The 22,979-nt window shown below is 34.1% G+C and overlaps 1 protein-coding gene across 1 annotated transcript in view; it reads left to right on the top strand.

Annotated features, from left to right (window-relative positions):
- The window catches only part of Smp_139200 (nuclear hormone receptor nor-1/nor-2, putative), a gene marked incomplete at both ends in the record, with an annotated part of 61,707 nt that overhangs the window by 25,324 nt on the left and 13,404 nt on the right, over positions 1–22,979 (top strand). Inside the window, 2 exons of the mRNA XM_018791826.1 lie at positions 35–468; positions 12,706–12,875. Of these exons, the coding sequence (XP_018645049.1) occupies positions 35–468; positions 12,706–12,875 (604 nt within the window). The remainder of the gene's footprint in view (positions 1–34; positions 469–12,705; positions 12,876–22,979) is intronic.

Below are 22,979 nucleotides of genomic sequence, written 5' to 3'. Positions count from 1 at the left end.
TTTGAGTTTTCTTTACCTTTTTTCTCTTCATCAGTCGTTCGTCGGGACAGCCTTAAAGGTCGTCGTGGTCGATTATCATCTAAAGCACGTTGTCAATTAAACGAACATGGTGGATTAACCAATTGTTACAGTGATGGTAGTATCAATAAAAATCTATTACCTTTACATAGTTTTCTTCATAAACGAAATAGTATTTCACCAAATTATACATCTATTAATGGTAAACGTTACTCAGGTTCTAATATACAATTAAATAATTCAAATAGAACAAATTCTTGTACTGTAAATTCAACTGTTACACTTTTATCAATGTTAAGCAGAGCCTATGAAATGGTCGGACCAAGAATTCATCCTGTCATAGTTAATCATGATAATAGTTTCATTCAAAGTCATGAATGCTCCAAAAAACATGATGTATCAAATGGGGAAGTAGGGGATTCTTTACAAACTTCACCAGATGATACTCAAGTAAGTGATTCCTTTGCGTTTTTTTATGCAAAATTTACTGAATCATATGACGAGCGCCATTGAATTTTGTCTTTTGTTCAGTTGAAAAGGCTTCTCGCTTCTTTAGGCTGATGCCAATCATGAATTTTTGTTAGGTTTATGTACAAAAGATTTTGAAGTCAAATCTTGAATATCGTTTTCACTTCCATTACTTTCACGGATAAACTGATCACGATGGTAATAGGATCTTCATTGTTATTAGATGTAATTAGATCAGTCGAAAACAAACATTTATATAAACACAAGCTTGGTGATTACAAAGAGAGTTTTCATCAAGGAATGACCATCGAAAGCAAAGAAACACTGATCAGCTATTTTGTCTATACTCGACACTTAATACATAAATATATGTCTTGAATATTGCACTGTCTTACACCACTTATTAATGAGAATGCATTTAAGATTTCAGTCAAGTACATGTTATGATGTCTACACCTACAATCTAATCACAATTTAAATAAAGACTAATGATGGAAACCGAGCAAAGTGTTTTTCTTTTCTTGTTCTTAATGAATCATGAATTGTATCCATCATGACATTGTAAATAGTTAATAACTTTTTGAATTTCGAAGCATTAGGTACTGTGTTCGAGTTTTAATGAATAAATTAATACTGGATGCATACAACAAATATAAAGTAGACGTGACCAGTGGAATCAAACCATATCTGTTATGATATAATAACTCACTGAAGAGAATGGTGGACGGTCGCGTAATTTCGTGGATTGGTTGAAGTTAGACAATAACACCGCTGAACGTCGGCTCAGTGGACTAGAGGTTGGGCGTTCGTGCACGAGGTCGGGGGTCCTGGGTTCGAGTCCCGCATGAGATGCTGAGGAGTCCCATCCTAGGACGAAACGACTGTTCAGTGTTTTCAGGTTTCCCAGGATGGTCTAGCTTTAATTGACTCATGACAACGTAGTTTTTTGACTTGAAAAGCTATTTTAGAACATTCTAAGCAAAGATGGATAATGGCTAGCAGTGGAATCCAGGACGCGAGTTTCCTCCATTTTGGGACTAGTCAGCTGGATGTACCTGCATCTCAGGGTTGATGTTCACTCTGGGACTCAAACTCATCAGTTGCAGTCCTGAAAATCAGTGAAAAGAATCAAGTAAACAAGTGAATATTTTAAGATAGTTTTGTAACCTACTCGATCAAGTGAATCACTTTAATTTTTTTGTTTTTCATACTTATCTCTTCTAATGGATAATTCTAAACTTTTTTAGATGTATATGATTTGAATGAGATGTGTACAAAAAATATAAGATGATGGTTGGAGGCAATCAACAGGAAACTTTGAACCTAGATTTCATGCTACTTTTCACTCGTCAGCAAGGTGTACCTGTCAACTTTAGGGAACTGATGCTCCCTGAAGGACTCAGTCCCATGTCACCCAGTCTCACGGTCAGAGACATTACCTCTGATCTATCCAGGCCGCGACTGACCTCCTGTAGGACTGAGATGTATTTACAATTGATTAATCAATAGGTGGTGATTAATGTCATGTATATCAGGTCCTTCACAATGCGGATAAAATCCTATCGATTATCTTATCTCAACATAGTGCTATTTATTTATTTAAACACATAAATATTGGTACAATGAAGCACCAGATATATATGCGCCACACAAATCTCATTCGATTTGCGTGGAGGCCGGGATACTGTTCAGGTGCTCAAACTGAAGCAGGTGGTTTAAATAGGGGGGGGGCCACACCCAGAGCTTTTGACCTAAAGGTCTAATCCGAAATGCAGTGGAGCATCGTGAGGAGATGCAGTCCCATGGTAGCCGGTGACCAACAATTGGTTCATACGCCATTTGTTCCCTCAGGATACTGGAGCACATGTGAACCATTAAATTGGAATCAAGGTTTTCCATTTCCCCTAGGTAGACATTCCGTGTCCATCAACCCAGTTAAAGTGTCGGACATTCGTCCTCTCAATTTCGTGAACAACACTCCCGCTGAGAGAAGGCAGCGAGTAGGACTTCCCTGGCAGAGGCTATATACGTGTGGCCATGTGAAAGCATTTCGAGAGGGAGAGCGGACTCTCCCCACTCTCAGCCGTACCAGGGCATTTGGGGGGCTCAACATAGCACATACAATTTCGAGTCACCTTAACTTGTGGCTACATTACAACTTTGTCAATAAGATTCGATCTACACTAAGAAGAACCTGACATACATGACATTAATCACCACCTAGTGATTAATCAATTGAAAAATACAAAAAAATAATATGCAAAGTATCATATGATTCCATTATTTTAAATCATTAGTTTTATACCTCATTAGTTGATTTATCCAATAACTTAAAGTAATTCAATAATGTTATTCAACATATTTCAATGATCGGGGTTTACTAATGATAAGTAATTATTATTATTGTTATTCCATATACTCCCCCCCCCTCAGATTACATACATATACATTTACAATTACCTATAGTTACATAATAAAACAGTAAACAAAAAAAATTTTTTTAGTATTTTTCATATATCAAAAAACAATCAAAATTGATTGACATTTATTAATTAATCATTAATTTAATACCCTATTTTTATTGATTTTTTTATTTATTTTATTCTTTCATTGTAATTTTGTATTATGTAATAGAAGTATAAATGATGTCCAAGAATGGTGTATATTATAAGTAAAGTATTTTTAATGATGATTGAATAGCATTTAGTCAAAGGATAGATTGATTTAACTATATGTGTGAATGTATTATAAGCAAAGATGGACAGTGACTAGCAGTGGAATCCAGGATGCACGTTTCGTCTTATCAGGACTTAGTAGCTAAGTGGATAACATGATAGCGTTTGAAGCGAAAGGTACTGGGTTCGAGTGCTAGAGTGAACATTGACTCTGAGATGCGGGTACATTCAGCTGACGAGTCCCAAATAGGATGAAACTGGAGTCTTGAATTTCAGCGATAGCTACAATTCATCTTTGCTTATAATCATTAAAGTGGTTCGTCACGAAACTGACTACTTCTTCTCTTTGCTATTAAATACTGAGATTTTTGAAAATTCAAGAGAAAAATGTTACAACATATGTATTAAAATTAAAGTACCTTATTTGATAACTTCAACTTAGTATTGCTTGTTTGAATATTATCATTGATGTTTAGGACTGTAACTGGTCAGTCTTTTATTAGCATATGTGCATACTGTGCGTATTGCTTCGATCTAGCCTAAATTCACAAGCTTTATGAGTAAAGATGGATAGTGGCTAGCAATGGAATCCAGGGCGCGCCTTTCGTCCAATTTGGAACTCGTCAGCTGAATGTACGCGCATCTCAGAGTTGATGTTCAGTCTAGGACTCGAAACCAGTATCTTTCGGCTCAAACGCCATCGCGTTATTCACTCAGCCACTGAGTCGTGATATGATAACTGCTTAGCTATAAAACTCCGATTTATAGAACTGTGCATATACAATCATTCTTTGAGCATATCAACAAAACTTGCTAAAACTGTATACTCTGAAAGATATTCCAGATCAGTCTCGATTTAGAGTTAAAATGCTTGATCTTGAGTTTCATCTCTAACTGATAATAGGCGTAGAGAGATGAGGTGTCTGTATGTTATTCGAAACATATGTCAAGTACTCTCTGTTTTTTTTCTTTTGAAAAGCAGTTTCATGTCATGAATGAAGCTACTGTAATGGTCATTAACTAGTTTAATCAAATTAACAATCATACCGTCAGCTAATGTAGCAGACGGACATAAATCGTTGTGTGACCTTTGTCTGACCTTAACATGATCAAGTGTAGCTTTATTGATAATATGGTATGCATCCATGTTCATTTCCATTTGTTTATATTATTCCCTATCCATTTTCATATACGTGCTCGTATTGATTATTCACTGTTAACTTTTAACATAATATAGCTTTGCTCGCCGTGTATGTCCATCATCTGTACTCTAATTGGTTATCCGTAGGTCAGATATTATTCACCCCATATAAATAATAAATTACCCATTATTCAGGGAGTAAATTAATTATACCTACACCAGTCTGTATCTATTCAATTTTCACACATCTGTTCAGTTTGGTTGCTCACACGAATGTCAGAAATAAACATGTCCTAAATAAGACTCGTGTTCTCCTTTTTATACTCACGTTGTACCAATGCGATTAGTCAATAGAAGATATACTAAGTTAAGTAGGCTAAATATTTCATGAGTATCATCTTCGTTCCAATATATTGGAATCATATACGGGCACAAAATCGTCTCCATAAACTCTTCACTACATCAATACGTAATGGTACTTTCTCATGGAACACTTACGTACTTACGTACGCCTGCTACCCCCAATGGAGCATAGACCGCCGACCAGAGTTCTCAAGCCCACTCTGTCCTGGGCCTTCCTTTCTTGTTCTATCCAATCGTTATTCATCCTTTTCATATATGTCTCCATTTCTTCGCGTAATGTGTTCTTTGGTCTTCCATTTCTCCCTTGGCCTTGACGATTCCATGTGAGGGCTTGCCTTGTGACGCAGTTGGGTGCTTTCCTCAAAGTATGTCCTATCCACTTACAGAGCTACTTCTTGATTTCTTCCTCAGCTGATATCTGGTTTGTTCTCTCCCACAGTAGGTTGTTACTGATGGTGTCTGGCTATCTCAAGGAACACATTTTCTAAAAAACCAACAAATCAATCACTGATAATTAGATAAATGAAGATTGATTAACGGATAAGAACCGTAGCTTTGATCATCACTGAGAAATGTTTCATCACCTTTGTATATTAAAACACTAAGTGTGAATACTGAATTCGGTTTATTTTGGATTCCAAAAAACTTATATCATTCAGATGTCAGCCCAATCATCCAACCGACTTCGAATCTCAGGGTTACACGATTCTCATTTGTTGCAATCTCGGATATTTGTCTAACCTTATCAACTTTTATCAAGGTTGGTTGTTGACAAGTATATAATTATTGTCAGGATATGAACAATGCATTTAAACATTTCATCATCGCTTTAAGAGTATTCTAACCATTATGCTTAGGTTCATGAATATAAGTGCAATTTTTTGAAAGATATAAATAATTCAACTTTTAAGTTCCAGGTTCAAATCCCAAACCATGTCTTACATACATACTTACTTACGCCTTTTCACTATCCAACCTTGTCCTGGACAATCCTTTCCAGTTCTTTACAGTTGCTATCCATTCTTTTCATAAGTGCTTCTATTTGTTGGTGGCCAATCCATGTACTTTAGTTTAAACATTCAGATAGTATGATCAGCTTCCATATATAAGGTGTAGTTCAAATCCATATATGTATGTACATGTATACAAGTTGTTACCAGGTAAATATTTTAAATTTTGCTCATATTTATCAGAACAGAAAAAACAAGTAAATAGTTTCCATGAGTTAAATTATCTTTTTTTCAACCAAACAGTAAACTTTACTAACATTTCTTATCGTATCAAGCAAGTGGTTATCAGGACTCAGTAGCTAAGTGGATAACGCGATGACGTTTGGAGCGAACGGTACTTGCTTCAAGTCATAGAGTGAACATCAACTCTGAGATGCAGATACATTCAGCTGACGAATCCCAAATAGGACGAAACGTGCGTCCTAGTTTCCAGTGCTAGCCACAATCCATCTTTGTTTATCATGCTTGTGAATTACGGCTATATCGAGGCTATAAACACAGGATGCACATATGGTCAATAAGAGACTGGTCAATTGCAGTCCTAAAAATACCAATGGGAAGATTCAAACAAACAATACTAAGTCAATTTAAGAAATACTGATGCTTTTTTCTTTTCTTTTTTAAATCATTTACCATCATGTTTCTATTCAATATAAAGAAGACTTAATAGTGAATAGATATGATGAGGTTGTTTACTTCTCTTCCTTATTTATTTCTACATAAGTTCGTAAATAATATACATATATATCTTGTATATAAGAAGGTAATAATGACTGTGCACTTTGTAAATGTGGTACAAAAATCGTTTACATTGATCATATTATTATTATTACTATCCATTATCTGCTTACTTTATACCTCATGATTATTATTATTATTATTATTATCATTATCAAAAAAAAGTTTTCTTTTCCCTGACTTCCTTCAACCTCATTTATTCGTTTCCTCTTACTGATTTTCCCTGCCTCATCAATATTCGTATCAGCATGCCAACAATTAGGCCATCATTCATTTATTTCCCCCCACCACTTCTTCCTTTTTTTTATTTTATATAATATGCCTCTTTTTTTGGATATTTTTAATCAGCATACTCTAAATTCATATTTGTGTACCCCTCATTTGGAAGATAAACAAAGTATGGGTATTTAAGAATCGTTTTCTCTTTAGAAAAAAAAATGCCAGTAATGTAGGGGAATAAAAATGCAGCCAAAAAAAATGTAAACTGTAGGTATCTGTATGTATGTAGATATTTACTGGGATAAATGTACACATATAACAATATGTTTGCATATATATAAGTATACAATGATAAATAAGCAAGTTTAGGTACATATATGTATAAACTACTTGCTACCGAATATACTAATGTAATCAAGGTCAAATTGTTCATGTTCTGCCAAATTCTAATCTTCTGAATTCTTCAAGTCTCCATCTTTTTTTTCTCTTTTTAAATTTATTCCACTGGATTATACTCCTTGAATGATATCTTCAAACCCTAATCTTTCGTATTACTGCTTATACTTTTACTACTTCTACCACTATGTGATTTGAATCGACAACTGTATCTCTATGCTAATGTAGTATGGCAACTGGAACTCATGTATGTACGTACGAAGTTCTATGTTGTGACTAACTGACAAATTGTTCATTTTCATCACTTTATTCAATCTTTACAAAGAAAGAATCGTAGCAAACTAAGAATGAAAGATGGCGTACTTCATCCAATTTTATTTCATTTCCAAAAGTCTCCTTTGAATTGTCTTTGTAATCCATCTAGGCATTATCATCATCGTCATCATAAATGAAATCAGTGAAATATAATGATGATGATGATGGCGACAAAGAATGTTAGAAAATAATTAAGGATACATTCCAAAATGAATTTGATTAGTTGACAGTTGAGAAAATACACTTAGTTTTGTTTGTTTGTATCTTCCCATTGATGTTTAGGACTGTAACTGGTCAGTCTCTTATTGACCATATGTGCATCCTGTGCATATTGCCTCGATATAGCCTAAATTCAACAAGCATTATAAGCAAAGATGGAGTGAATATCAACTCTGAGATGTAGGTACATCCAACTGACGAGTCACAAATAGGACGAAACACGCGTCAAACTGGATTCCACTGCTAGTCACTATCCATCTTTGCTTATAGTAGAGAAAATATATTCATAAAACAATAACATTCAGTCAGCACTTATTCGTATTCGCCTACATACTTCTCTAGTGAATAAGAACACGAGTAGAGATAATCGAATGTATTTGAGCACAAAATTATAGACTATCTCAGTGAAATCTGACAACCATGCAGTAAACAACTAGTTTGCAAACTATCAATCCATTGTCTCAATCTTGACTGTTCTTTCTGCAAATATCAGTCCATCTTCTCTGATTTCATTGTTCATTCATTTTCATACCAATTGCATTCCGTTCCTGTTCTTTCGTTATCGATTTTCTGCCAAAATACATTCAATGCATAACCATCACCATATACTACTTATGGGGATATAAGTAACCCACACTACACTTCCATTAGACGAATACAACTAATCGTAATGAATTCATTATCCATTCGACAGATTCTAAGTACAAAATTTAAAAAAAACTTTCAAACAGTATCTATAGTAAGGCATAAGTATGTTAAGCTCTTTGATGACTGAATTCTTTATGAATCCGTTACTCTGTAAACTTAACTTGTTTACAAATAATGTACATTTTGGATTGAATGGTAACATTAAATTCATACCTAATATGATAAATGTTCGAATTTCTTATGTTATATTACAGTCACTCATACATTTTATTGTGGTAGCTGCATTTTTCTTTTGTTTCCTTTGCAATATTTTAACTTGTGTACATTTAGTTTTGGTTATTTATTTACTCTGAAGAAGTGACTTAAATTAAGTTACGAAGCATCAAAAATACAACTTTTCTAATAGGTCTTGGGTTTGAATCTCACGAGGCGGGATCGTGGATGTGCACTGCTGAGGAGTCCCACAATAGGACGAAACGGTTATTCAGTGCTTCCTGGTTTTCCATGGTGGTCTTGCTTCAATCGAATAATGATTTCAACTGTTTAAGAATTAACTTTAACTGGATGAATAATAAAAAAACAAATAGTATTAGGTGGCTGTTTTACTCATATGAGACACTATCATGAATCTTAAGTAGGCATTTCATAAACTGTTCGAAAGTTTATTATTTATAATGGCTTCGAAAATCATTGAACATTCATGAGTTATTGTCCACGACAACATCGGTTTCGTTACCAATACAAATCCGTTTGGCATATAATTTGTGTATGGAGGGGCACTTACCGTTTCCAAATAACTCTCTGATACTTATGTATATACAATATTATTTGTTGTCATTTAGTATCATAAGCATTTTGAAGCTCATCTGACAAATTAATCAGTACAGGAAAGTAGACAGTCATTTTGGTCTTTCACAGTTCTTCAAATGAACGGTTTTTATTACTTTAGATAAAATATAAACTTGTTACTAACTTTATCGAAATTACAGAGCAATCTAAGTTAAATAACCACCAAATATCTGGAACCACTGGACGATCACATATTTTTGGTATGGAACTCCTCAATGGTGTATATCCTCGACCTCCCAAAAGGAAAAATCGAACTCAGGACCTATGGTTTTATAACTAAGGCGAGATCCGATGATATACAATTTTGATTTCAATCGGTTCTCAATATTGCACAACCATCTTTTATTGTTTACGGCAAGTATCTTAGTTCCACTGTTTTTCAGTAAAACTCTGAAAATCTCCTCTCAAACCTAGTCTCTGATGAACATATAATAATTACCAGTATGGATTGTCTAGATTCTTTATTTTCATCAAAATCAAGGACCTGTCTACTGGTTAGTAACTGAAGGATCTAAGAAAGTGTGCTCTGAATGAAACTGTCTATTTTTATAGATAATTCTTTTTTTAGAATATATTTAACATTTGTATAATTTCAATAGTTGAGATCATGAGTCCATTGAAGCTAGACCACCATGGAAAACCTATAAGCACTGGACAGTCGTTTCGTCCTATTTTGAGACTCCTCAACAGTGTGTATCCACAATCCCGCTTCAATTGACTCATGATCTAAACTATTGAAATTACTAAAATATCCACAAAAACCCCTTCTGATATTTATATAATTGCAAATTATTTGATGATCAATAAATATATGAAGACCACACTGATCATAGATCTTATCAAAAGGATTCATTGTTGAAGGTAGGATAATTGTTACCAAGAAGAAACGTTTATATTGATCAGTCTATCATTTGTTTTTAATAAAGAAACCTGTAATATAAATTAAAGCCTTAGCAACAAATCAATCGCCACTAATATCTCTCCCCTGATACTAATTATTGATAATTCATAATAGTATACAATAAAAGTAACATACTGAAAAACTAAATTCTTTTGACATATGACAGATGGTTTTATTATAAACAGAATGTGAATTTCATAGACAAGAAATATTTACCTTCAGAAGATCCTTCTTTTTATTCATTCCTTCTTTCGTATTCAATTGTCTATCATATATAAATTATAGGAACAAAAAAATTCATTACCTTTATTGATTAGTTCTATTATTCATATCATTCGAATAGATGGATACTACCATTACCTTAACATATATTGAAGTAATTTTATAGTAATGATTAGTATATTTCTAATAAAAAGGTATTATTGATAGTTGAATTGATGAATCGATTTAAGCTAGATCATTATTGAAAACCTGAAAGTACTAAACGCCTGTTTCATCCTAGGATGAGATTATTCAGTAGTACGCATTTACAATCTCATCCGCGGGGATCAAACCAAGGACCTTCTATCTAGATTAGATTGAATCGTGTATTCAATTGTTAAAACCCCACAACAATCTTTACAAATCTATCTACTGGAAAAAAAAGAATTAGTTATTTACGGTTAATTGATATAATGAAAGGGGTTGCCATATTTTCAAACACTTTTATCACTTATAAATTAGGTATAATTTATCGGTTCCTAAACAATGGTTACTATATTGTGAAGAAAAATGCGAATGGAGACAATCGAATGTATTGTAGCGCAAATTACAGACTATCTCACTAAATTCTGATAACCATACAATAAACAGTTAATTTGCAAAATAACAGTCAGTTGTGTCAATCTTTATTGTTCCTTCTGCAAATATCAATCCATCTTCTCTAAATCCATTGTTCATGCATTTTTCATACCAATTGCGCTACTTTTCGGTTTTCTCCTTATCGATCTTCTGCCAAAATACATTCTATGCTTGACCATGACCATATACTACTTATGTGGATATAAGTAGACTACACCACAACCACTTTAAAATGCTGGTTGGACATCTTAGTTATAAAAAGACTTCTGATTTTGTTCTGTGATGTTTGACTTGACCAAAACAGCAAAATTTAAGTAAGAGAGTAAAGTTAAGGGAAAATAATCGAATTCATGTATCAAATGTATATAAATTATTTCTATCAAATAATCTTGTTCTCCAATGTGGATAGATGACAATGCAATAGAACATTTGTAACTGAATACTGAAATAATACAGCCTATGCACAGGTCATTATGCGAACTAAACATAAGAAAATGAATTGATCTTACTATATCCAAATCATTATTTTAATTATTCACTAGTCATTCACTGACTGAATATGATATAATCATAATAAGTAGTATAAGACAATGAGACAAAATTTAATTTACTGAATGTTGTCTATAATCGCATATTGAACTTATTATTATCAGAAGGGGTTTTGTGGAGATTTAGTATTTTCGAGAGGTAAATCAAGGAGTTCTAGTGAGAAGTAGTGACCAGTGGAGTTCAAACCACGTCTGTTGTGAGATATCAATTTACTGAAGACAATTGGTGAACGGTTGCTCAAATTCGTGCATCAGTTTAAGTTAGACATTAACACCGTCGGATGCCGGTCGGCCCAGTGGTTTATCGGTTAAGTGCTCTGGCACGAGACTGGTAGGTCCTCGGTTGAAATCTCGCGAGGTGAGATCGTGAATGCACACTGCTGAGGAGTCCCATAATAGAACGAAATGGCAGTCCAGTGATTCCAGGGTTTCTATGATGGTCTAGCTCCAATTGACTCATGATTTCAACTATAAGAATGATATATTACCTATTAAAGTATACTTTTCTAAGATGATATTGAATAATGGTGGTCAATTTTCTTTGTTTAAATAATTTATTCCTTTCTCAGAAGAATGAATTAGTTCTTGTCTCTTATTCAACAATGGTCTGTTGTTAATGGTCACACACTTAATCTTGGTGTAAGACTTTCTGCTGAACTCTTTTGGTTTTCCCATGTTTCATCGTTATCAAAAAATATTTTCCATCTGACCTACTACATAAATAGGCTGCATGCTTTGGGGATTACTCGTCATTTACTATTACAATTTGTCAATTCCTGCATATTACTTATTATTCTTTACTGTTCACCATTATTCTTTCCTGGGTTTTTGAGAAAACACTTTGCTACATTGCGGAGAGTGCTGAAGGCAGTTTGCAAGGTGTGTGGTGAGTCTTTTAAGGTCATTATTAATAAGCTTGTGGATAGACATCTTAAATCCTGCAAACTCCTGACAAATGTTATCTTATCAGATATTAATCAACTCCTTCATTTATATCTTTCTCTTTGTATATCTTCTGGTAGAACGAGACGTCGATACATTGAAATCCATGGACGCAAGTAAAAGTATAAATGTTCTACAATACCTTATCCACCAAATGTACTCTGTGACGAACAGGTTGTTACAGTGAACCTATTCAATAACCTGTATTCCTAAACATGTCTGAATTTGAAAAGTTGTACAGATTCTTATCTTGTTTTACCTTTGTAAGAGAGACTTGTTGAAACACCTGATGCTCAGAATTCTATATTGTACCAAATATATAATACTGAATAAAACCATTAATAGTAGTAGTAATATCATTCTTCTAAAACTTATGTCTTCTTTTCTTGTATTTCTCTTCTATATATCAATTTAGATTGATGAACAATATACAACGAAATTTTGTTCAATTCTAGAAGAATCAATGAATGAATTAAAACATTATGCTGAATTAGTTCCAGGATTTATGAATTTATCAATGAATGATCGTGAAATTATGTTAAATTTACATTTCTTGGATTTATTAAGTTTTCGTTTAGCATGGAGGTAAGTAGAATGGAAATACTTTTCTAGTGATGATTCTTTTCATTCATTTATTATTTTGAGGGGGGAAAAAGTGATGATAGTAATGGCATTGTAGTGAACGATAACACAAGTAAGAATAATCGGATGCAATTGGACACAACGTTACAGTCCGCCGATCAGCATTCTCAAACCCACTCACTCTGTTCTCCGCCTTCCTTTATAGTTCTATCCAGTTTTTGTTCATTCTTCTCATACCTGTTTCCATTTCTCGGTGTAATGTGTTCTTTGGTCTTCCTCTTCTATTTTGACCTTCAGGATTCCATGTGAGGGCTTGTCTTGTGACACAGTCGGGTGATTCCGTCAATATGTGTCCTATCCATTTCCAGCGCTTCATCCCGATTTCTTCCTCTACTTCAATCTGGTTTGTTGTCTCTCATAGTAAAATGTTGCTGATAGTGTCTGGCCAACGGATCCGAAATATTTTGCGTAGACAACTGTTAATAAACACCAATATCTTCTCGATGGTGGCCGTCGTAGATCTCTAGGTTTCCACCCCATACAGTAGAACTATCTTGACATTTGTATTGAAAATTCTGATCTTGGCGTTGGTTGACAATTTTATTGAGTTCCAGATGTTTTTCAGTAGTAAATATGCTGCTCTTGCTTAGCTCATCCATGCCTTCACATCTACATCAGATCCACCGTGCAAAATTACAGAATATCTTGGTAATATCTGAGAACCGTACAGTAAATACTTCATATGCAAAATGTTAATCAGTCGACTCAAACTTCATTGTTCACTAATCATTCTTTGTTCTCATTCTCTTTTCTTTTATCTTCTTAACCTTCTGTTACCAGGCATTTCACCTATCGATTGATGATACATACTACTTATATCCATCGATATCAGTGGCACACAGCACATAAAGAGTTGAAATTTTCCATACAAGATATTTGGAAGATTTATAACAACCAATAATAAAGTCTAATATAAGTCGAGTATATACAAATCGTAGTGACTGAAACAGTTTCCCGAAATCTCTTTTCTTCAAACTGATCCTACTCTCTTCCATGAAATAATCTTTATTACCTATTTGTAAGCTTAAAATCAATGTAAGAATAACTTTAAAACGAGATTGAACATTGAAATCATTTTACTCCAAGAATTACTAAAAGGATTGATTTATATTTGGAAGATTGAGCAGTAAGTACACAATGCTTTTATTCCACACAGGTTCCTAAAACAACTTCACTTTCAATTGATGATACATGCTACTTATATCTGTTGATTTCAGTAGCATACATCACAATATCACTCAATATTACATGTTTACGAGTTCTATTTAATTTTCATCAAAGTTTATGGGTATTTGTATAATGACTGAATATAACTAAAGAGAAGGAAATGAAACTTTAATAAGAATATAAAATTCTTAACCCCAGTGAATACATTCAATACTCAAGTGGATATGATTTTGGTTATTTTAGCCATTTGTCCCTATGTATAAATTCTAACTTCCGACCGTTGCTGCTACCTTGACGTGGTAGTCGGGCTTGCTTACCATAATCAACCAATCGAGCTGAATGGAACAATCGTTCCTCAAGATCCTACTATGTCAGACAGGTCGGTTGAAGAGCGGTAAGACTAAAAGCAGCAAACCCAAGGTCCGAAGGCGAAGTCGTACTGCCGACTGTACAGTGGTGTGACGGCAGTAAGGTGTTTCCTTCAGACAACCAGCATAACATCGATGCTGCCTTCCCACAAGGAGGAGTGGGGTTAGAAAAGGTCGACTCCAAAAATGCACACCTCGCCTTATCCCACGGATTTCCGTCTCCGGCGATAAGGTTTCAACAAGTACGGAGCTGACTCAAAAATTACCCGCAAAAAGTTCGTGTGTGACCGACTTCAAGCAGTTGTCCCTTGGGCACTGCGGTCACGCTCTCAGGTCATTAAGACCACTTCTAACCCTATTTCCTTTTCAGGTACCTCTAAAAGAACCCTTCCACGGTGTGGGCAACCGGGAAGTGATAACTACCCTCATACCTCTAACATAAATTCTAACTTATCTGAGTCCTATTACGATAGGAGACATACTATATTAGGAAAGATGTGAATGGAGTGGATAGTTGGTGACTGATAAAATAACAGTTATCAGTTGTTAGGAAGATTTCAAATACTTATCCCTGACCATATTAATCATAACCCCGAAAATTTCACCTATTCAATGATCTATATAACACAGAGGATTCTTTTCTCAACAGTTTTGACACCAAATAAAGAGAGAATAAGTGGGATAAATGGTGGTTTACAAGGATTTACAGTTCGTAAGCGTCACACAATGAACACTGTTGAATATTTAAATAAAGAAAACAGAAAAACCGAGGAAGACCAAAAGAAAAACGTGGACAACGGTAAACGATAGTTGAATTTGTTGCAGTAAATAAGTCATTCCATTTCAACCCAGAGTTTAGTTGACTTTTACGATTGAGGTTTAAGCTAACATCTTCAGATTCAAGAGGATTTTGTGCAAGACAATTGAAAATAGACCATATTTCAATGTGCTTCAAGAACTCAATCATTTCAGTGCAGTAAGACCGTTTGCATACCTAATAAAAGAAAAAGGGGAAAAACAAACTGGAGGGAATAGCTACCCCATATACATCAAACTCGGTTTATAAAAGAGTGTATTACATTCTATCATATACAGTTAACTATTCTTATAAGGTTAAAACAAACTTTTACAAAGCTATGAGAATTAAGTAATGAGACATCAGTGGAAATAGTTTTGTCTCTGTTTTTCACTTATTCTTAAACACAGAATCTTAATAACCACGGAAAACATACCCATATGGTCATCAAGCTATAAATGACTTGTATGTTAGTGACTAATTCAAAGTAGATAAATTCATTTAGTATTGTTTGTTTTAATCTTCTAATTGATGTTTAGGACTGCAGCTGGTCAGTCTCTAATTGGCATATGTGCATACTGTGCGTATTGCCTCGATATAGCCTTAATTTACAAGTATTATAAGCAAAGATGAATAGTGGCTAGCAGTAGAATCCAGGACGCGCGTTTCGTAATAAGAGACTGACTAGTTGCAGTCCTAAACATCAATGGGAAGATTCAAACAAACAATACTAAATAAATTTGAATTTCACCCCCTTCCACAAACAAGTGGCTAACAGGACTCGGTAGCTAAGTGGATAACACGATGACGTTTGAAGTGAACGGTATTGGGTTCGAGTCTCAGAGTGAACATCAACTCTGAGATGAATGTACATCCGGCTGACAAGTCCTGAACGAGATGAAATGCGCGTCTTGGATTCCATTGCTAGCCACTGTCTATCAAAGTAGATAGTTATTTGTCTGGTTTAAATGATACAATAATACGATTTACTTTGAATCTTATCAAAAAATTAACAAATGAAACCTAAACTACTGAATCACTACTCAGTTACTGTATTGAATTGTTAATGAGTATGAAGAATGTTTTCCGTTTCCTAGATTTTACAAATCATTAGTGTAATGTGAATCAATCTGAAATTCTGTTTGAGGTGAATATTTTAACTGATTATTCTGCAAATATTTCTGATAATTCTTAGAGGTCTTCATAAGGAGCTGACGTTAATTGGTGAAACTCTGAAGATTAGTTTTCTATGGATAGTCATTTTTAATAACGTTTTAAAATTTTGTGCAATCCGTATTATTGATAAGTCTTGCTAATTGGACGCTATATTCGTAACCTAAACTAGTCTCGTAACCTCCAAAGCTAGGAATACACAGCAACTTGAACACCAGAGAAAAGGCGCAAAATATACGACAAGCACTTTACTTCAAAGGTTCATTTATGTACAGAAAATATAGGGTTTTTATAGTATTTAAGAAGTTCTTGGGTTTTCGCAAAAATCCTAGAATGCTACTAAACATAATAGCAGAGTAGTAATCAGCCAATCAGAAACTCTACATGTGACTTGTCACTTTCGTGATATTTCTAGGAAAACGTCTAATCAAACTCTGATTGGATAGAATGCTTCTTAATGTTTCCTGAGCTTGTCATGTATATTGCAAGAAATTTTCAAGATCACCCCAACAATTATAAGATCTTGCAATTAGATCATATAATAAAGACTTGATAAACGGGCACTTCATTGGAAATTAACTTTTTAGATGAACTTATTTGTCATTGTTACATTAGGTTCATTATGTGTGTATATCAGTGACTGTATTTTAACTTAATAATAATAATAATAAGGTCGACGGACGAACCATTACATTAGTGTAGCTCGGTATGGAAAGCGTTGCTGATTCGTATGTTCACAGTACAATACGTTTACTAGTCTTTTTAATGCCTCCTGTCATATCATAACTAATACAACTTACAAATAGAATATCTCTCATAGACTTATTACAGAACCAACAACCAAATAACTTTTCACCATATAATATGTAAATTGTCTAGTCTTAATATGGGACGTCACATAATATTAAAGTATATGTATATTCATAGTTGAAAGCACGAGTCAATTGAAGCTAGACCCCCAGAAAAAACCTGGAAGCACTTGACGGCCGTTTCGTCCTATTGTGGGACTGCTCAGCAGTGCATATCCACGACCTCGCCTCACAAAATTCGAACTTAGGACTTACCAGTCTCGCGCCAGAGCACTTAACCGAATCTCGCGAGGTCGTCGATGCGTGCTGCTGAGGAGTCTCACGATAGGAAGAAACAACCGTCTAGTGCTTCCAGTTTTTCCCTGATTGTCTAGCTCCAATCGACTCACGCTTTCAACCATGAAAATACTGAAATCTCCACAAAAACCCCTTCTGAAGTATATGTATATATAGTTTTTGAGTCTACATTATGCATGTGACATCCTAGTGATAAGCATTGAAAACTACAATTTAACAGAATTAGTCAGTTGACATCATACACTTAATTAGTACTAATCGATAATGAAACATTAGTGGTTATTATTTATATAACACTAAAGACCTACATAAAAACAACCAAAAAATTATACACCAAAAGGTTTGCGAAGAGAAAAAAAAGATTTTTTTCGTTTTTTGACAAGTTACAAGCAACTAACCAAAAAAACAAAAAAAAGTAGACAGTGAAATAGCCGAAAGAAATTCACACACACTCACACACACACGTGTATATCTACATATATATCCCATAACATGTATACAATAGAAGAGAAAAAAAAAAGAAAGAAGAAGATTCTTAAACTTCTTTTTCTTTTTTCTCTTTTCGTTTATTTTCTTTTCGTTAACTAAAAAACAAAACATAAAAATGAGCTTGTCAAATAGCCGCTTCTATTAGTTATATCCAAACCGTATATAGTTGGTGGTGGATTGTCTACCACCTTAGTTACATACATATTTACGTAAATATTTGGTTAAATTTTGTTGTTTTTTTTAAGATTTTTCTTCTTTTTTTTTCTTTTGTGGATTGGTAACAATAACAATAATAATACTAATAATAATAATAATAATAATTATTATTATTATTATAAAGATTAATGTTCCCCCTAAAAATTCATTATCCATTGCAACATTGGTTACTTAAAATTTTCTATTTTTTTGGTTTTTTCACATATAGGCTATTTATCTATTCAACTAAGTAGATATACATTGAAATAGGTTTGACACTCTAAACATTCTAGTTTTTCTCTTCTCTTTATTCTTTCCTCCCCCCCTTATACATTCTACATTTCTCTACTTTTCTTTTCTCTTTATTCTTTCCTTTCTCTCCCCCCTATACATCTTTTTCTTTATTGAAGAATCATATATGTAACCATAGTTACATATACATAAGTATGAAAATGCATTGGATTCGATCTCCTTTATTATGATTATGATTATTTTTGTTTTCTTCATTTGTTCGATACTTCATTTAGATATATATATTCCTTTAAAGAATAATTATAAGTGAATATATATTTAGGTTTTTTTCGACAGTTGACTAATGGGCAAACATTCTCTTTCTCTCTGCTGTATTACATCTTTGACTTACCATTGTGTATGTGTGTGTGTGAATGTGTGAGAGAGGGTATGTGAGGATGTGTGTAGGTACGTGAGTTATGACTATTATTCATTGTAGTTCTAGCTTTTCATTTAGTCCAAAAAAAATGCAACATCTTGGTTGATTATATAAAATTCTTTCTTTCCTTTTTATCTTCTCTTAGTAACTTACGGTATTCTCTTTCACTTTTTCAACTTGTAATACATTGCCAACTTAGGCTAATATAATAATAATAATAATAATAATAATACATTTATGTCAGATGTACGATTTTTTTTATAAATATGATGGTCTCAGTGTTTGTCTTTAGTTGTGTATCTCTTTCGGGGTGTGTATGGGTGTGTGTATGTGTGTGGCACCTTAGTTACACGTATGATCGAAGGCATAAAACATTATGTTTCCAATTTCGAAACAGTGATAAATATTTTCTTTTTCTGTTCACTTCACGTATATCAAAAAAAAATTTTAAAAAAATGAATGTTTGATCGGTTCCAAAAAGTAGATAAACAAAAATTAACATGGGTGTATGTGTACCTATATGGCTACATATACATAGATAGATATATAACTGAATGGGTATGGCTTCTATCTATAGATATGCTATATGGATAGTTGAATGTCTTATTGGAGTGTGTTGAAATTTGACAAACTCTGACAGGTTTATTAAGGGAATCAAATCGAATATGTATTGTTTATGTAAGTATATCTATGTAAGTAACAAATGAAGTAATCTTCTCATAAGAAAAAGAACCTATTTCTAATACTGTCAAATCAATCTATTGGTCTGTAGAGAATGTAAATGTTGCCTACATCATTTGATAAGGATAATTAATTATATAGATGAATATATTACAAAATGGTTTACCTTTTGTTCTTCTTTTTGTGATTCAATGTTCTGTTCAATATCAAAAACTGAAAACAAGAACTTGATAGAATGGATAATAATCTTATGTAGACCTGAACTTACTTACTTACTTACGCCTGTTACCCCTCGCCGAGGAGCATAGACCGCTCACCAGCATTTTCCAACCAACTCTATCCTGAGCCTTCCCTTCCAGTTCTTTCTAGTTGTTATTCATCCTTTTCATATCTGCTTCTATTTCCCGACGTAATGTGTTCTTTGGCCTTCCTCTTTTCCGCTTCCATTCAACATTCGAAGTTAGGGATTGCCTTGTAATGCATATTATTGATTTCTTTAATGTATGTCCGATCCACTTCCAACGACTTTTCCTAATTTCCTCTTCAGCTGGAAGTTGGTTTGTCCTCTCCCATAAAACGCTGTTGCTGATAGTATCCGGCCAGTGAATGTTGAGTATTTTGCGAAGACAACTGTTTATAAATACTTATATCTTCTTGACGATGGATGTAGTAGTTCTCCACATTTCAGCTCCATACAGTAGGACTGTCTTGACATTCGTATTGAAGATTCTGACTTTGAAATTAGTTGACAGTTGTTTTGAGTTCCATATGTTCTTCAATTGTAGAAATGCTGCCCTTGCTTTGCCAATCCTCCCCTTTACATCTGCATCCGATCCTCCTTGTTTATCAACGATGCTTCCCAGATACGTGAATGTTTCCACCCCTTCTAGAGTTTCGCCTGAACCTGAACCACACTCGTAAATTCAGTTTAAACTACCTTTATATAGTTGAGATCATGAGTCGATTGAAGCTAGACCGCCATGGAAAACCTGGTGGCACTGGACGGCCATTTCGTCTTATTGTGGGACTCCTCATGATCACAACTAGATAAAATTACTAAAATCTCCACAAAACCGTCTTCTGATAATGATCATATGCTCACAAGTGACTGGCTCCATGAGATATTTCCTGTAGTTCTAGTGAGAATCATTAACCAGTGGAGTTCAACCAGGTCTGTTGGGAGATATCAACTCACCGATGACATAGGTGAATGGTTGCTCAATTTCGTGGATTGGTTTAAGTTAAACATTAACACTTTTGGATGCCAGCCGGCGCAGTGGTCTAGAGGTTGGGCGCTGATAGACTGATAGATACGCACTGCTGAGGAGTCCCATAATAGGACGAAAAGGCCGTCCAGTGCTTCCAGGTTTTCCATGATGGTCTAGCTTCAATTAACTCATGATCTCAACTACATAAAACTACTCCACAAAACCCCCTTCTGTTAAACTACTTTTCTTGGTTAAATGAAACCTTTTAAATCACTCTGCTAGTTCACATTGTTGCAACTATTTTTAAACTAAATAAGTTACATTCATTTGTATTGGTTTCTTGGATTGTTTCATTATAATGCTTATAACTTAATGGCAATATCGAAGCCATGTTCATAGGATACAAATATCGCTAAAAAGATATTAATCAATTGCACTTCTAAACATCAATAGAGAGATTCAGGTAATTGATACACATGAATTAAAAATTGATCCCAATGCACAAGCTTGTGGTTATGTGGAATCGGTAGCTAAGTAGATAACGTGATGAAGATTGGAGCTACAGTATCGGGTTTGTGTTCTGGAGTGAACACCAACTTTAACATACAGGTGTATCCATTTCACGAAACGCGCATCCCGAATTCCAGTGTTAGCCATATATATCTCCGCTTATAATGAATAGATAGCAACTTGTCAATATATGGATTGATAGTGAATCATAAATTACAGAGAGATTAAAATACAGTTAAGTAACCGTTAACTACTCATACAGAACATCTTGATTCATGTGTATTGTTTATTTGAATCTCCCCATTGACGTTTAGGACTGCAATCGATCAGTCTTTTTTTGGCATATGTGCATCCTGTATGTATTCTCTCGAGATTGTATATGTTAAAGGTATTTTAAGTAGAGATGGATGATGGTTGGTGGTAGAGTTCAAGACTTACATTTTGCTCTACTTTGGACTCATCATATATATCTCTATCAGAGCTAATGTTCACATTTACACTCAAGCCTAGTACCGTAGCTCCAAACTTCATCACGTTATTCACTTAGCTACCGATTCCAGATAGCTACTGGCTAGTACAATCGGATAAATTTTTAATTCATATGTACTGAATAAATGAATCTTAGCATTGATGTTTGGGAATTCACTTGTTGTTCTCAGCAATAATACAAGGGATATGAAGGACTTATCATACTGAATTACCACTAAGTCATTCGTATCATCCTTCGTAACTATCGATAATCCCTTAAATGATTTCATATGAAGCATCTTAAGAAACACTACTAGCTTAACTAGTTGAAAACAGATGGGAGAAGCCTAAAGCCTAGAATTTTCAATAAAACCCAAAGATTTTTAAAATACTATAAAAACCCTATATTTTCTGTACATAAATGAACCTTGGAGTAAAATGCTTCCCGCATATTTTGCGCTTTTTCTCTCGTGTTCAAGTCGTTGTGTAGTTCTAGCTTGGGGGTTACGAAACTAGCTTAGGATCCGAATATAGCGTTCAATCTACAAGACGCATCACATACCGTCATGCTATTTAGCACCCTTAAGAGAAGAGAATCTGCAATAATGAAGGAACAATTAGTCTTTCATGATTCAGACCAACTTTGCCTAGTGTGTTTAGGGATGTGACCACTGAGTTACTTAGATATCTTCTAACATCTTGTCTGACTGTCATAACCACACTGATTATAACTTAATCAATAGATCTTCCAAGAAAATTGAGGACTAAACAGGCGAAGTAATAGCTTTTACCTACTGATTGGTCAGTACAGATAGGATCAGCTATCATAATTTCGTACATTGAATTCTTCAACTAAGAAGCTTTTGATAATACCAAGCATAGAGTACAAACCAAGAAATGAATTCTTGAGTCTATTTAACAATTTATAAAAAAACAATGATGGTACAAGATCTCCTATGTTTGATAATAAAATATGAATTTGGTAAATAAAGATGGTATGTACAGAATTCTATGATGAAACTATTTTGATTGTATTATCCAAAACTGCTGGGAGATCCTCAAGCTTCACTAATCCATTCTCACGGAAATAGCATCTCGAACTTAAAAAAGGCACTCTTAGATATGAAACGAATAACAACTGACAAACATTTATTATTTTCATAGTTGAAATCATGAGTCCATTGAAGCTAGACCATCATGGAAAACCTGGAAGCAC

Source organism: Schistosoma mansoni (assembly GCF_000237925.1).
Source record: "Schistosoma mansoni, WGS project CABG00000000 data, chromosome 1 unplaced supercontig 0071, strain Puerto Rico, whole genome shotgun sequence".
In the NCBI taxonomy this organism is placed as follows: domain Eukaryota; kingdom Metazoa; phylum Platyhelminthes; class Trematoda; order Strigeidida; family Schistosomatidae; genus Schistosoma; species Schistosoma mansoni.
This window is presented reverse-complemented; position numbering and strand designations above follow the sequence as displayed.